This window comes from Macrotis lagotis, chromosome 2, assembly GCF_037893015.1.
Source record: "Macrotis lagotis isolate mMagLag1 chromosome 2, bilby.v1.9.chrom.fasta, whole genome shotgun sequence".
Lineage (NCBI taxonomy): Eukaryota > Metazoa > Chordata > Mammalia > Peramelemorphia > Peramelidae > Macrotis > Macrotis lagotis.
This window is the reverse complement of record NC_133659.1, coordinates 21,791,421-21,808,233: the sequence shown is the minus strand read 5'-3', so window position 1 is coordinate 21,808,233 and position 16,813 is coordinate 21,791,421. Positions and strand designations below refer to the sequence as shown.

The 16,813-nt window shown below is 38.0% G+C and overlaps 1 protein-coding gene across 1 annotated transcript in view; it reads left to right on the top strand.

Annotated features, from left to right (window-relative positions):
• C8A (complement C8 alpha chain) overlaps nt 1-16,813 on the top strand; it is an 85,355-nt gene that overhangs the window by 44,121 nt on the left and 24,421 nt on the right. The window contains exon 8 of the mRNA XM_074221338.1: nt 15,158-15,274. Coding sequence (XP_074077439.1) covers nt 15,158-15,274 — 117 coding nt within the window. The remainder of the gene's footprint in view (nt 1-15,157; nt 15,275-16,813) is intronic.

Genomic DNA, 16,813 nt, shown 5'->3' with positions numbered 1-16,813 from the left:
CATTTTACAAATGAAGAAACAGGCAAATAGGATTAAATGTTTTTTCCAGGGCCACACAGCTATTAAGTATATGAGGCCAGATTTGAATTCAGGAAGATGATGAACTCAGTATTCTATCCACTGTGTCATTTAGTTGCCAAAGACAAGTGATAAGATCATACTATTAGTTAAGGAATATCAATTTGATAGTAAATAAAAAAATGAATTAGAGAAGGGAGAGTAGATGTAGAAAAACTAACCAGCAGGATCTTTAAAATGTTTTGGTTAGGGGGCAACTAGACAGTGCAGTAGTGGATGGAGCACTGGCCCTGGAATCAGGAGGACCTGAGTTCAAATATGACCCGAGACACTTAATAATTGCCTTTAACCCCATTGCCTTAAATAAATAAAAACTTTAAATGTACAAAAATGTTTTGATGAGTGAGGTGGAAAGCCTATACAAGGGGGTGACCAAGAGAGCAGTGAAAAGGGGTTGGATGAGCCAAATACTGAAGAGGTGTAAACGACAAGATTTGGGAAGGGATGAGAAGTGAAGAGTAAGAGTAGCAATTGCTATGTAGAATGTGCTTCTGGTTCTGCTCACTCAACTGAGCATCAGTTCAGGTAAATCTTTCCAGGTCTTTCTGAAACCTAACTGTTCATAATTTGTTATAGAATCATATTCCATTTCATTTATATACTACAGCTTGCTCAGGGATTGTCCAATTGATGGGCATCCTTTCAATTTCCAATTCGTTACCACTACAAAAAGAGCAGTCTAAAGATTTTTGTACATGTGTGTCCTCCCTTTTTTATGGTATCTTGGGGATTCAGAACTAGTGGTGATTTAGCTGATTCAGAGGTATGCCAAGTTTTATAACCCTTTGGGTAGAGGAGCTAAAATTTTATAATAAATGAAGGCCAAAAATTGTCTTTATGTGTAATGGAAAAGATACGATTAAAGTAGTTATGAGCCTAGAGATGATAATTAAATATACAGGAACTAATGAGCTCTCTGATAGGGAAAAAGTTTCAAGATAGAGCCCTGGAGTTTATCTTTGAAAAGACAGAGTAACATAACATAAGGTAACCGTATAAAGGAAACAAGGAAGAAAGGTAAAAGATGACATAATCAAAAATTACTTTAGAAAAGGGGTCCTACAATTCCAAAAGACTTGTAATGGAAAGTGCCATCCACATCCAGAGGAAAAAAACCCAAAACTATGGAGTCTGAATTCACAACAAAGCATACTATTTTGACTTTTAAAATTTTTTTTATGTTTTTTTTCTTTCTCATGGTTTTTTCCATGATATGCATAGATATGCATTCTTCTTTCTCAGCATGGCTAATATGAAAATATGTTGAATATGATTGCATAATCTAAATTGGATTGCTTATGTCATGGGGAGGGGAAGGAGGAAGATAGAAAAATGTGGAACTCAGTTTACAAAAAATGAACATTGAAAACTCTCTTAGAATGTAATTTTAAAAATAAAATTTAAAAATAGGTGTCCTAACAGAAAATAGGGAGAAATCAACAGTGATAGAAAAATATTCTAGCAATGCATGGAAGAAGAGGTGACTGCTGGAACAGGATCCTAGGAAGGAGCAGTGGAATGGAGCAACAGGCATAGGGTGGGAAAGAAATGGTCCTGAGGGAATTATTTTGTGAATAGATGGAAGGAGAGATTGGATGCTGCTGCTGAAGAGGTATGAGGGATGGAGGAAATAAACTGAGCAAGCCAGTGTCAGATGGTTTCAGTCTTCTCACCGAAGAAGCAAATGGGATCTGTTCGAAGAGCAAAAGATCAGAGTGTTTTGGAGGAGAAGACAGAATATAAGATTTTTGAGAGCAGGAGCTGTTTCACTTTTATTTTTTATCCCCAATGCATTAGCATTCCATACATATCAGGAATTTAGTTTTAAATTTTTATAGGTTTGAGTGTTGATAGATTTGTTGCCATCTGCCAACTTAGAATGTTTTATCCTGAAGATGCAAGGACTTTGGAAAGTGGATGGCTTGAATGTTCTTTATCTTTTTGGAAAGTAGAATTATAATTCTACTCCTGGGTTACTCTTTAGCTCACATTTAGGTCTCTATGGAGACACCTGCCTCAGATTCTGGGGGTAGCCCTGTAAATCTCTCCACTGCTAGTTTATAAACTAGTGTACTTTTCACCAATAATAATCAGTAGAAACAATTAACTCTTAGCAAAAGATTTTCCTAGGATGGTATGTTAAGGACAATTGCTACAAAATATTATTTCCATAAACTTGGCTCACACCTTCCCACAACTTTATATGGTAACCATTGGAAAAATTATGCTCAAATTGAGAGTACAAAAGTCATGAAGAATAGATAAGGACTATTGATAGTTTCTAATACTACAGGTCTTGAAATCCTTTCTCTCTTCATAGAATCCTCATGAAGCTGCCCCTTGGTTGTGTTGCTCACCTTAGTTACCAGTCTTTTCCTCTCCATGGTCTATCTCTGTCTTGCAAGGGATGACTGTCTTGAGTTTATAGCCAGCTCTCTTCTCTGCTGCCAGAAATCATATTCTTTAAAATTGCTTTCTCCTTTGAGTGACTGTCTCTACTTCCTGCTGGTTCAATAGCTCCCTTTCAAAGTTAAATGGTTGATGTGGGTGGGGAGGGGAGGAAGGAGAAGGGGAAATTTGCTTCTCCACAGCCAAGAGAAGAAAACATTTGTGTCTCCATAGGCAACTCTTGAGGCCCTAATTTTTCCCATTTTAAAACATGAAATTTGCTTAGGGTTTAGCTATTCAAAGTACCCTAGGGGAAGGCCCATTTGTTTGGTCAGGTAATCCTGTTGTTCCCTCTTTGACTCAACCAGAAAGTATTCCAGTCTCATAAAGAAATTGCAAGGTGTTAAACCTTGTTAACACATTAAAACCTCGATCATGTGTGACTACATCAGCTGAATTGGGAGAAGGAATCACTGCTCCCTCCATGCAGGAGGATAACCAACTGTGCCTTTTTCATCTGGCTATGGTATTGCTGATTGTTCTCTCCCTAAACAGCAAACTACAAAATGGATGTTTCGGCAGGAATTCTAATTAGAGAAATAGGACTATTACTTTCATTCAGAAAACTTGAACTTCCGGAAAAGAATGGAACAGCATGGGGGCCACCACAGGAGGTATCTGGCAGTCACTCTGTTGGCATGATGTGGGCAAAGCCCGGGGCATTCAATAAATGTTTGTTGAATGAATGAATGAATTCATTTTGAAAAGCTCCCAGGGATGTGCTTCCTATCGACAGAAATTGACAACATAAATACCATATTTAGAATCAGACTGTGTCTGTATGATGGCAAATTTTTTTTGAAGTGTCTTTTTTTTCTTTTTACTAAAATTTGCTTTTTAGGCAACAATTTATAGATATACACAGATACATATATTATATTAGTCACCTACATTACATAATTCATCCTTAACACACCTGCCAAATTGATTTTCCTAAAATACTGATCTAACCATGTAACTCCTCTGGATACCTCAATGACTCCGTATTGTTTTTAAATAAAAAGTAAAACTCATCTATTTAGTACTGATCACAATTCAAAATCTGGCTCCTGTCCATCCTTTTCAGGCTACTTTTACTTCCCAAAATAATCTATATAGGAAATCACCTAAATCATGGAATGGAACACTCTCTGAACACTTAAAGTTAAAAACCATCCAAAAGAGAGGTGCATGCTGGTTCTGAATAGGTTGCAACTTATTAAAGATAAGGACTTTTGTAGGGGGAGTACAAAGGCTATCAAGAACAAAAGATGGGCCACTTGATAGCAATAGTGAGAGAATAATTGATGGGCTCCATTGCTGATCAATGATAGGGGATCATAATTTCCCTTACAACCATTGTAAATGGTATGAAGCTATATTCTCTGGTATCTTATATGACACGCCACTTCTTCCTCCATCTTCTCCAACTGAATGTCTCTAGGACTTATTCTTAGCATACTTTTTGTATGTGTTTCTGACCCTTTTTCAGTTTGGTGAAGTCTTCACAACAGGTTTTTGGATCTTTTCTTTGGTAATCAAAAATCTCCTACATTCCCTTTGGAGCTTCCCAAACAGTGAGCTAGCTCTGTCCATGTGCATTATCAAAGTATACATCTCTGAAAAAGATCCTGCCAAGGTCAGTGAATTTATCTATAGAATTCAAAACTTCTCTATTGGCTGCAACTGATGCTTCCGTGTATTGATGGTGTGGTGCTGGCTGAAGGAGCATCTGGGTTTTGTTTTGGGGGGAGGTGGTTAATTGTTAGACTAAAATGAGCACAAGCAGCAGAGAATCAATCCGTATTTTGTTGCATCTCGGCTGCAGAGGTTACATGGATGCACAATCATCTGCAAATAGAAGATCATGCACTAACTACTTCTAATTTAGTCTTGGCTTGTAGCTCTTTCAAGTTACATAATTAAGCATCAGTTAATGATTTAATTAGCTTTTAGTTAGGGATATTTAAGAAAATAGTATCACAAGAATACTTGGCACAAAATAGTCCCTCCCAAAAGTCTGTGATACAGTCTCCAACCAGTATATGCAAAGTCCAAGAGAAAATAGGATCAAACTTAGAGCACATATGCTAAAGGAGGTTTCACTGCTCGTTGATCTTTTTTTTTTTCTTCTGAAATCCTTGATCTACTGTCCCTTAGGTATGGCATAGTTTTTTGCTGGGTTTCCCATAAAGTTGTTTTTTTTAGTTTTTTTTGCAAAGCAATGAGGTTAAGTGGCTTGCCCAAGGCGACACAGCTATGTCATTATTAAGTGTCTGAGGTTGGATTTGAACTCAAGGACTCCTGTCTCCAGGGCCAGTGCTCTATCCACTGCGCCACCTAGCTGCCCCCCTTCCTATAGAATTTTAAAAGTGTCTTCAGTATGTCTAGTTTGTTTTGGGTTCCCATACTATACTCCACCTAGTAGCATCCCTATCTCCTGCTCTCCTGGTGACATTACTAAAATGCCAAATCCTCCCACCCTCCAAATTTCAAAAATATCCTTCAGTGGGAGGACCCACTCCATTTGCTTTCTACTAGTGCCTTCGCTTCATTCAACCTGTACATGACATACATACACACACACACACACACACACACACACATATATATATATATATACACATACATATATATGGTTGTTTTCATGATATCTTCCTCATTAAAATGTCAGCTTCTTAAAGTCAAGGGACTATTTTTGCCATATGTATCTGTGTGTGTGTGTGTGTGTGTGTGTGTGTGTGTGTGTGTGTCCAAAACTCAGTGTTTGGAACATAGTAAAATGTTGATGGACCAGTCAGAGAAGGAGTGAGACATGGGCTTTTCCTGAACATCTCTGATCCTTTCACCCTTAGGGACTCTTGTTTTAGGTAAACAGACCTGTAAGTCCTAGGGGAACTGTTTTGCTAGTTTATAACAGGACCTCCAACGTGTGAGCAAGGAGTCCAACCAAAAATGCCTTCTGACCTGTGGCATTTTCCTCAGTCCTCTGCTCTTCATTCCTTCCAAACTGACCAAGGACTATTTCCCTCTAAAATGTCTTTGATTGATTCAGTGGAACTATTTAGGCCTTGTTCACACTTAGTTCATAACTGGTTGGTTGTATTAAGCATGCTCTCACCTAATAAGAGGAGGGAATTAGAAGACTTTGGTTACTTCAGGGGAGAGTGGGTGATTATCTGATTTCGTTGGCTTCCTGCCCTATTTACCTTTCTAATCAATGATTTCCTTAGTGAGAAAGTTTTCCTTACCCAAGCAGATCAGCAAGTCAATTCAATGTCTAGTCTCAAGTTGCTGAGGGCACTGAAATATTAAGTGTCTTGCCCAGGGTCAGTTACTTTTTCAAACAGTGTTTGAGGTAAGACTTGAATCCTGGTTTTCCTGACTCTAGGGTCCACTATTTTTTTCCAGGGCTTTACTGGTTAAAAAAATTCACATCATAGAGAAATCTAGAATAATTGAAAGCTGTGGACCATTTCCCAAATTTCCTGAACCTCCTGTCATCCTTGTACCCAAATGGAATGTGCCTTCATTCCTATTACCCTACATGTAGACTTTAGGGCACTAGATCCTGAGATAGGGTGGGTTAGAGTAGCTGAAAGATGTTCAGGAGAGATTCATGAAAACCAAAGAGTCTTCTGTATGTCAATGAAGGGGCCATCATCTAGAGAATGAATGGGCACAGGGCAGGTGGTGGGGAGATGAGAATTTTGTCCCTTGGGTTATGATGTTGCCATCTGGAAATTACCCCAGGGGACCCACTCTAAGAAGACAGCACATTTGTTTATGATTGGGGGAAAAAACAAGGCCATGGAACAAAGGGAGACGAGTCGTCAGAGGAGCTGAAAGGCTTGTGTTTATCCTGAAGAGATAAATAATGCATCACACCTGCTGCTTTCCACCTGATGGTTTTTAATCTTAGCAGTGACAGAGATTCGCCTTGTTTCAGTTTTTCAGTAGGGGAGGTTTTTTCAAGCTTGTTGGGTCTGCCTCAAAGCTATGTTTATGTAACAGATCAGTTCAACCATTAGAATTACAGGTATCTCAGGGTTTGGAGAACTGAAGCAGGAGACACATCTGCTCAAGGAACCAGGGACTCATTCCACCAGTCTGAAGTTTCAGATTAGAAGCATAAACCATAGAAGAGAAGACAAAGAAGGGACCTTAGAGCACAGAATGTCAGAGTTGGGAAGGACTTCAGAACTGAGAACTGGAAAGGAACTTAGAATAGGGATGAAAGAATTGATAGAGGCTTAAGAACACAGAATACTAGAGCTGGGAAGGATTTTGTTGTTCATTTTTTGATCATTTTAGTGATTTTATTGGCCTAGAGAGAATCTGGAGAGTAAACTTCTATAGCAACATAGGTCAAAGTTGATTTGCAATTTATAGTCATCTTTGAGGCAATTTGTAGTTAAGTGACTTGTACTTGTTAAGAATTTAGTTTTAGGGAGCAGCTAGGTGGCACAGTGGATAGAGCACCAGCCCTGGAGTCAGGAGGACCTGAGTTCAAATCCAGCTTCAGACCCTTAATAATGACTTAGCTGTGTGGCCTTGGGCAAGCCACTTAACCCCAATGCCTTGCAAAAAAAACCTGAAAAAAAAAAGAATTTAGTTTTACAATATAGTTCTTGTGTCACTTGCTAAATGAACCCAACAAGATATACCAGAAGTAAAACCTTCATGGACTCTATCGTGAGCTTTTATCCAATTCATTGATCATTACTGCCTTGGAACATCAATTGCTAAAGAATTGAATGTTAGAAGGGACCTTCAGAGAACCTAAGAGATAGAAGAGAATCCAACAACTATAAGTTATTGTACCCCAACAACCCCAACCCCCAACAGGTGGTCTTTCAGATTTTTCTTAAAGATCTAAGGTAGCCTCTGAGGAAGAAAAAATGAGGTCTAATCTGGCATACATGCTTCTGAGAGTACTTTGAGAGAGTATTTTTAAAGGGTTCAAAGAAAGGAGAATTGGAATTAAACAGTCTAATATCTTGAAAGGGAAACTGATGTACAAAGGATTGAGGGCTCTCAAAAATGAGGTTCTTAAAAATTCAATCAGAAATGATTTTCATGAGGATAGAAAATGGCAGTTATCTCAATTCAGAGGTAGGGATGTGCTGGGAGCTCATAAAACAACTCGTTTTTAAAAGAACACATGTTGAAGTTATTTGAAAGAACAAATAACTGAAGATAAAGACAAAAAAGGAGCATGCTGGGAGACTGAGTCAATATTTAGTAGCATTCTTTATCATTTGAGATTAGTCATTGTATGGACAGAGCTCTTAAATCTTTCAAAATGGCCCATTATTATAATATTGTTACCAAATATTTTTTTTGGTTCTTTTCACTTTAGTCTTTATCCCCAATTTTTCTGATCCTCTCACCTTCATATTTTCTTAGGGAAGAATAGCATTCTATTGCATTCATATTAATAACATTTTTGGACATGACTAGCATGGGAATTTTTTTCAATTGATTATGGGAATTTGTGATTAAGGCTTTGTTTTTATTTTTCAATGGGTGAGATCAAGAGAAAAATTAAATAAAAAATTAAAAAAAGAGAAGAAAACCTTGGTGCTGGACGGGACCTCAAAGCAATAAGCTAATAAGGAATCATCCAAATGCCATTTGAAGACTTCAGTGAATATACAATTGCCACCTCTTGGGGCAGCCCCTTCCACTTTGGGATAACTAATCTTTAGCCAGTTTTCCTGATATCAAGCTTAAATCTGCCTTTCTTCACTCTATTCTTGATCTTAGGTCTGTCTTCTGAGACCAAGAACAAGACTGATCCCACTTGCATGTGACAAATTTTTCCTGAGTCTTTTCTTTTCTATCCAGGTCAAATCCCTCTGCTTCCTCCAGTGGATCCTCAGATGTCAAGGACTTGGGTCATTTCACCATCAGGGTTGTTTTTTTATGGATGGCCATAATCATACAATAAACATAATGTCATCCATGTTCAGGGAGATCTAGAGGACTTCTCCATCCTTACTCTTACAGAAAGAGATCATTTTTCTTTTGGTCTCCCTGTAGACCTCCTCTTCAAGAAGGTGACAGACACCTTTGATATTTTCCATTCATGCTTCCTTGCTTGACAGACATTGGGTCATGGAATAAAGGTAGCACCATGATTCTTTCTTATGAACTAACTAGTGTATGAGAACTCCTTAGAGAAAAACAAATTTGAAACTACATTTTGTTCTACCAAGTCAAATGCTCTTTTTTAAAAAGCAAATGGTAAATACAGTAGAATCTTATATTCTTTTCTTGTGTGGGACAGTGGAGAGGGCACTGGATTTGGAGCTAGAAAAAATAATGGGTTGAAATCATAATATTGACATGGACTAGCTATGGAAATGTAAGGAAGTACCTTGACTTCTCTCAGCCTCAGTTTCCTTATCTGTAAAATAAGAGTCTTGAACATGATGAACTTTATGGTTTTTTCCAGCGCTATACCTTTGATGTTAAGATCAATCATTCCATTATGAGGCTGTGAAGATGTGGACTGCTATAGATAATAATGGGTAAAAGCCTGCTTCTTACCTTCTCATATTTTCATCAAGGATATTCTCAATCAAAGCATGTCTACATCATTCTCATAAAGATTTTATAGAGATGAAAAAGATGAGAAAAAATTTATAGACTCACAGGTCAGTAGTTACTGACATTTTCTCTTGATTGCCTTTTAGGGGAAAAATAATACTGTCCTTGATATTTTCTCCAAACGTTTGGTGTCTTTCACTCCTTTGACTGGCTTGAAAATCAATTCTTTGATGGTTCAGAAATGTACCAGTGACTTTTTCCATGTATACATGACTTGATCCACACGTTTTCTTTATTTCATCTTCTTACTAACAATTTCTACTTCTTGAAGATCAGAGGCATCAGAGTTCAAATGTGTTAGTTCCACAAATGAAAATATTTCTTGTTGCATTCAACGTGAGATGAAGCCACCTTCTCATTTACTTCTTCAAGGAAAGTAAGTGCACTCTCCCTCCATTTCAGTGTAACTTATTTTGGGCTTCTGGTTTCATTTATAGCAAAGTTTTAAATGTTTGTATACTTTTCTTCCCTACAGTAACTCAATCCTTTCACTCCTCATTGGACAAGGATCACTATATACTGAATTAATAATTAAATTTACATTTATTGATAGCCTAAGAAATCATTCATTTTATCTTTTTCCTCCTTCCCACTACTCCGTCCCATTCATTGTAGAAATTCAAGGAAATGGCATGTAACTGAGTACTAGTTTGTAGGCTTGCTTTCAATAATAGCCAAAGAATTTGCTAGCTAGTCTAGTACGTTTCCCTTCTGGTGAAGAATCTTGCCCTATTTTGTGAGATAGACCAAAAGAGGTACTGGGATTAAATCATTTAATTACTCAATTAGCAAACATTTGGACTAGCCATCAAGTGCTGAACTAGTTACTGGGCACATAATGGAAACAATCTACTTGTCTTTCCCATGAAAATGGAAAGTCCTTGCTGAACAGAGCTAAGCGTGTATGTATTCTACCCATGTGGCATAACCAGTGCAAATCAATGGAGTGGAGAGGTAGACTATTGTGTATGAGGAGAAGAAAGATGGGCAGTTTGTCTCAGTTTGTCTCAATTTCATGACAAACCACCCCAGTATCATTGCCAAGAAAATACCAAATGAGATCATGAGAAATAGCTGAAAAATGAATATTTCCTAACACCAGACCCAGAAACTCTAGGCTTTTTACAACTTCGTTGCTTAATGCATCTTTATTAAGGGTTAATTCTTTGGGCACAATGTATAGATATATATTGATTTAATTAAAAATTTAATTGAAAAATCAGATCTGTTCAGTAGAAAGATATTTAACTGCATGTGTGGGATAGATTGAAGGGACAGCTGACTGAAGAGGTGAGAAGTTTGTAGACTATTGAAATATTTGCATAGGAGTGTCTGAATTTTGCTTCCACCATTCAAGATATGACTGAGAAATACTAATAATAATAGCTAGAATTTCGGTAGTATTTATATGTACTAACTCATTTGATCCCCACAATAGACATTAAAGGGAGGTTGTATTATTATACCCATTTTGTAGATGAGGAAACTAAGGCTGAAAGAGGTAAAGTGACTTGACAAGAGTCACATAGTATGTATCTGGAAAAGGATATGAATTTAAGTTGTTCTAGCCCAAGGTCCAACACTATCCAAATGGTCATTTATTTGCCTAGTAGGACCTCAAGCATCCCAAACAGACTTCAGGGACAAATACTGATAAAGTATGACAATCATTGAAATAACATTTCTTAATTTCTTACTATATCCAAAGCACTGAACTGTTCACTAAAGAAGCAAATACAAAAAAAAAACCAACTAAGATTACATTTTAATATAGAAGACAATGAACAAAGGGAAGCCGTGGTCACTGAGGACTATTAATTATGACAAAACATTATGACATCAGGATTGTAAGTGTGGCCAAAGAAGAGTGAATTGATACAAACCATCCAGGGACAATGACCAGGCTAATTTGATCTGTGTTCAAGGTTGTAAAAATGCTTGGAGAGAAAAGAAGAGAAATAGGTGACAATGAAGAATGCAAGAGGAGATGGCAGGAGAATTGGGTTTGAAGTGCATGGCTAATAAAGAAGCAATCTCCCTTTCAGAAGAATAAAGTGCCATATCAAAATTTCTCTTTGAGAGGGGAATTTTCATTCATGGTCAAATTATATTTCCTCTGTTTACTTTTAAGTCCCCCCCACCTCTCTCTAGGCTTCCACTAGTACCACCCATACGAGAAGTCAGTCTCTATCAGGATGTAAGTGAACCTTTATTCTCTTAGCTCTGTCTCCGTGAATCTGAGGCTTTCACTTTGCCATTTACTATCTGAATGATATGGAGGGAATTTCTTCTCCTTTTTGCCATTGTTTATTTTTCTTCTAAATGAAGCAATTGAATTAGAGGATTTTCAAGGTCCTTTTCAGTCCCAGTATTGTTAGTTATAGCAATCTGTATCTGATGTCTCTGACAGCTGTGATATTCTCTGTCCTAAGATCCCTTGGAACTCAGAAATTCTCTGTTCTCAGATCCCTTTGAGCACTAACATACGAGTTACTGCCATTCTTTGTTTCAAAGTCCATTCCATCTCTCACCCACTCTGTACCAATCAAGTGTGGGTTGGGTGATATTTGTTTGAACTGACAGCCCATCCACCAACCTTTTGTGAACCTAATTACCCAACAGAAGCCTCCTAACTCAATTAATCAGTTGGTAACAACTTTAATTCTGAGACACTCCACTATAACCACTCACCTCAGTAATCACTCGAGTTTCTGCCAAGAGAGCACATCTCACCCACTTTTGTTTATAACTGTTGAAATATTTTTAATCAAAATAATTAAATATGCTAAGTTTCCCTCAATTAGTAATACATTAAAAATTAAAAGTGCTTAAATGAAGGCTGGCAGAAAAAAAGCCCGTTGCCTAGAGCAGAGTGCTGGTACTTAATCTGGTCTCTTCTGGTGCTGAGAGTCTCTCCGATCTGATTCAGGGGCTTCAGAATGATGTTTTTTCCACATCCAGGATTTTTCTAAACAATAGTATTACACATTTTGGTGCTTTTATGGACCTACCCAGCAGCCCTTGGCATGAGGAAGGAGAGGAAGCTTGGGAGCTCTCTCAGGTGATGAGCTATTTGACCTTACGCCAGCTATTGCCTCTCTCTGGGCCTCCATTTCTAGATCTATCAAATATGGAGATTCAATAGAGCGCCATCCAGCTCCCCAAGTGTACTCTACTCAAGAAAAGGGGCAACATGAGAGAAACAATAGCAACGACAACTAGCCTTACAGTTAGGAGAGCAGAGAGAGAGAGGCATTCAGATCTGGTTCTGACATTCTTAGCTATGAGACTGTTTCTGTCAGGGTACAACCATTTTCCAGGTCACCATCATCCACTACCTAGGTATCACACTCTACTCTTCAATCTTACTCACTCACTTATCAGTTGTCTAGACTTGTCAATTCTATCTCCTCAATAACTTTTCTAGTGAAAATGTGAACAGTCACGTGACAGCCAGCCTAGCCCAGGTTCTCCCCAGTTCTTGCCCCAGCCACTATAATCACTTCCCAATTGTTTTTTCTGCATCCGATCTCTTCCGCTTCAAATTCACCCAACGTTTTATCCAGATATTTCGGTCGTGTCCAACACTTCATGGCATATTTGGGTTTTCTTGGTAAAGGTACTAGAGTGCCATTTCCTTTTTTAGCTCGTTTTACAGAGGAATTGAGGCAAACAGGGTTAAATGACTAGCTCAGGATCACATAACTAGTTAGAGCATGAGATTAGATTTGAACTCTGGAAGAAGAGTCTTCCTGACTCCAGGCCCAATACTATGGCACTATGGTACCACTACGGTAGGTGCTGGGGATACAAAGACAAAAGTGAAAATGGCCCAGCCTTCAATGAGTTTACATTCTGTGAAATATTTCCTTATTCATGGAACAAAGGAATGGGACCAGATGTATTCTACTGTCCTTTTTGGGTCTAACACTCGTTTCAAATCCATCTCATGTTGTTGAAGTAAGAGCTATGGCCCAGAAAGGGGAAGCCCAAAGTTACAAAAGTAATAAGTGACCGGATCCTGGGTCAAAACTTAGGTTTTCTGAAACGAAATTCAATGTTTCCACCATACCAATGAAGACTTGGACTTGGAACAAGACCTAGTTGAGTAATTTTGGGCGAGTCATTGTCTTTCTCTAGATCCAGTTTTCCCCTTTTCCAACTGAGGAGGATATGCTCATGATCTTCATGACTCTTAGCTCTCACAATCTAGGAGATGGTTTGTAAGTGTCTGATATGGGATTCAAACCCAGTTTTTCTGGACTTTAAGGCCAAACTATCTACCACATACCTCTACTCAATTTTCATTGGTTGTTCCACCTCCTGCTCTTTTGCCTGAACCAAACCAGTCTAATCCTACTTGAAGATGCCCCTCATGTCTCTAATTCATACGACTATTTTGCATATATCATAGTGTTGAGTCCTGTGAAAAATTATTTGGAAAAGGCTGCCAAATTAGGTCAATCAGTAAGGCCACAAACATTTACTGAGGGTCTATTATGTGCCAGAAACTATTTGGTAAATGCCAGAGATTAAAACAAAAAGGCATAAACAGAGTTCCTGCCCTCAAAGGGGCTGCAGTTAAATGGAGGAGAGAATAGATAAATCGCTTTGTTCATAGAAAGTATCCAGTAGATAGGGGACAAAATGGGAAGTGGAGCCAGGAATGACTTGAAAGTGCTGTGGTTTGATGTAAGGTTTGAAGGAAGTCAATGAAAGTAAGATCCAGAGGTGAGGAAGACTATTCCAGGTTTGCAGCAAAGGTATGGAGTATTGAGTCAAGAGATGTGGTGGTCAAGGAAGAGCTACTAAAGTTCAAATATAGAATGTCGGGAGGGGAGCAACATATAAAGAGAATGGAAAGCAAAGTGTTAGGGATTATTGTTTTCAAAGATTTATATTTATTCTTGGAGGTAGTAGGGAGCTACTTGAATTTATTGAGCAAGAATTAGTCATGGTCAAATGTGTATTTTTGATAGATCACTTTGGCAGCTGAATTGAGGAGAGATTGGAGTGCGGGAAACTTGAAGCAGGGAAACCATTAAAAAGCTATTGCCTACCCACTTCTGACAAAGATGTAATGGTCTCAAGGTGCAGAATAAAACATATATTATCAGACTTAGCTAATTCGGGAATTTCTATTTCTTGATCATACATAATTGTTTAAATAGTTTAATTTCCCCCTTTTTTGTAAAATTGGAAGTTTAGGGAGGAGTTGGTATGAATAGCCAAAAGAAAAAAAAGAAAAAGAAGAGAATACATTGATACAGTTTAAAATGCCAACTCTAATTTAGGAAAAAGAAAAAATCATAGCAGAAAACAAGAAGTCTGAAAGACTAACAAACAGAAAAAAATTTGAACATTACAAGTTTAATTTTTTGTATTTTTAAAGGTGAGTTGTATATAAAAGAGACAATTTTCTGAACAATCTTTCCTTTCCCTTTGTTCTATTATAAATGTGAAAATGCCCATTTTGATGTTCAAGTTTAAAGTAAAATAAGGATATTTCAAGAGTCCAGGAAAGAAGTGATGAGGGTTCAATCTAGGATTGTGGATGGTTGAGAGGAGAAAACTTAGCAACTGATGGGCTATAAGGAAACAATGAAGGAGTTGAGCTGAGGGTGCCAATGAGATTTAGAGTCTAGATGACTGGGAGAATGATGGTGCTCCTGAGGGCACCAAAGAAGTTAGGAAAAAGCTCAGCCACATGACTCATCTAGTGTAGTGAGAATACAGTTGCTAAGAGAGAGCTCATGAATTGGCTTTGGTTGTCTTGGATATCAGTCATCAAATTCATATTTCCTATAGTTTCTTTTGTTTTTAAGTAATATGACTCATTCATACTAGATGATCTTTCCTCTTTCACTTTCCTTCTCTTTTTTCTTTGTCTCTCTCTCTCTCTTTGTCTCTCTCTCTCTCTCTCTCTCTCTCTCTCTCTCACACACACACACACACACACACACACACACACAAACACACACATTGTCCATATCCCTTTCTGTCTTCCCCTTCTTCCTCAACAATTTTTTTCCCCTAGAGATTACCAATGAAGCTATAAGTTCCTGTTTTGGAGGATCCCTGGGTATCCAATATCAGAGAGTTCAGGCGCAGGTGATGGGCTCAGGATGTGAGAAAGATGGACATGGATCCAATGGTAAGTCACTTGCCAATGTCTTAACCATTTAGTATGAATCATATTGTCCATGACCTCTGGATTTCCATAGAATTGGAAACAGTTTGAAAGAGACCTACCAGGATGTCTGGTCCAACTCACAACTGTACAAGAATCATCCAATAAATGAATGGCTAGATTTTATGTTCTCTAATGAGAGGGAGCTCTCCTCTCCAATTTAGATTATTTTGCTTTAGGAAAGCTCTAATTTCATTGAATTTTCTTCTTTGCATCAAGTTCACATCCACTTCTCGGCAATGTCCACCCTCGCTCCTAGTACTAACCCCTCAAACCAAGCAGAGTAAGCCTAAGCCTTCTTCCTTATGAAAACACTGAATACTTAGGATCTTAGAATCATGGATATAAGATGAAACAGAGGAGTATGTTCTAAGCTTCTTAGTTTACAAATGAGTGAAGTAATGAGAGGGGAAGTTATTTGTTCAAGGTTACATGGCAAATGAGTGGCACTTAGAATTTGAATCCAGGTCTTCTGACTTCATAGTTCATGTTTGTTTTACGAACCTGTTGGGCCCCTCAAAGTATTCTCTTCCCCAGGTTTAATGTCTCTTGTTTCTTCAACCCTTTCCCAGATGGCATGATTCTGAGTCCCCTGATCAAAAAAAGTTACACTTCTCCAGTTTATCAACATCTGTTCTAGAATTCAGTTTTCAAAGATCTGGGTCTTCCTTTTCCTTTATGATTCCTGTCTAATAATTTATGGAGCCTTTATCACTCAATCAAACTAAGACCTAGTAAAGATTTTAACCTAATCTCCCAGTGCATCCAGAGCCATCTCTTGTAATACTGATTCATATCTACACAGATGGTTCTGGAGGAGAAAATGAGGTTGGTGATTTGCACAATACCCCCTCACTTAACTCCAATTCATTTGTGTTTGTTTGAATCACCTTCCCCATGCCATGGTCCTCTTCAAGAATGAAGGAAAAACAACAATCTATCTAATAATGTACAAAGTCCTGTCAATTCAACCATCCATTGACATCTATGAATCTATATCTAATGTCCATTATCACTAGATTGCTAGCAGGGTAAAGGATTCTTTGACTTATCCTTGAAGCCAAGTAGCTAAGTCAATATAGGGATTGCTATCTGGGTCAAAAGGAAATAGCCGAGTCAATGAAAGTATAGATTATGCAATTTATTAAGTACCCACTTGGTACCAACCACAGGTCTTTGAACTATTAAGCTATAGTGGTTGGTATGCCATCACCCTCAGTGAAGCTTCGTGGGGCTGGGACTATGCATTAGAGAACTTTTTCTATTTCCTTCAGTGCCCAGTACAATGATCTCCACATAGTAGGTACTTAACAAATGCTATTTGAATTCTAACTTAAGCTTGCTATTCATGGAGCTGTCCCAGCTTCTCTGGGTCAGTCAATCTGATGGCTGAATTAGATGTTTTTGAAAAGTGAGGCAGGGGGTGGGATACGATTGTGGTCAACAGCTACCCAAGGTAAGGCACTAAGTAATTAAATTGCATTACCAAAATGATTGATTCAG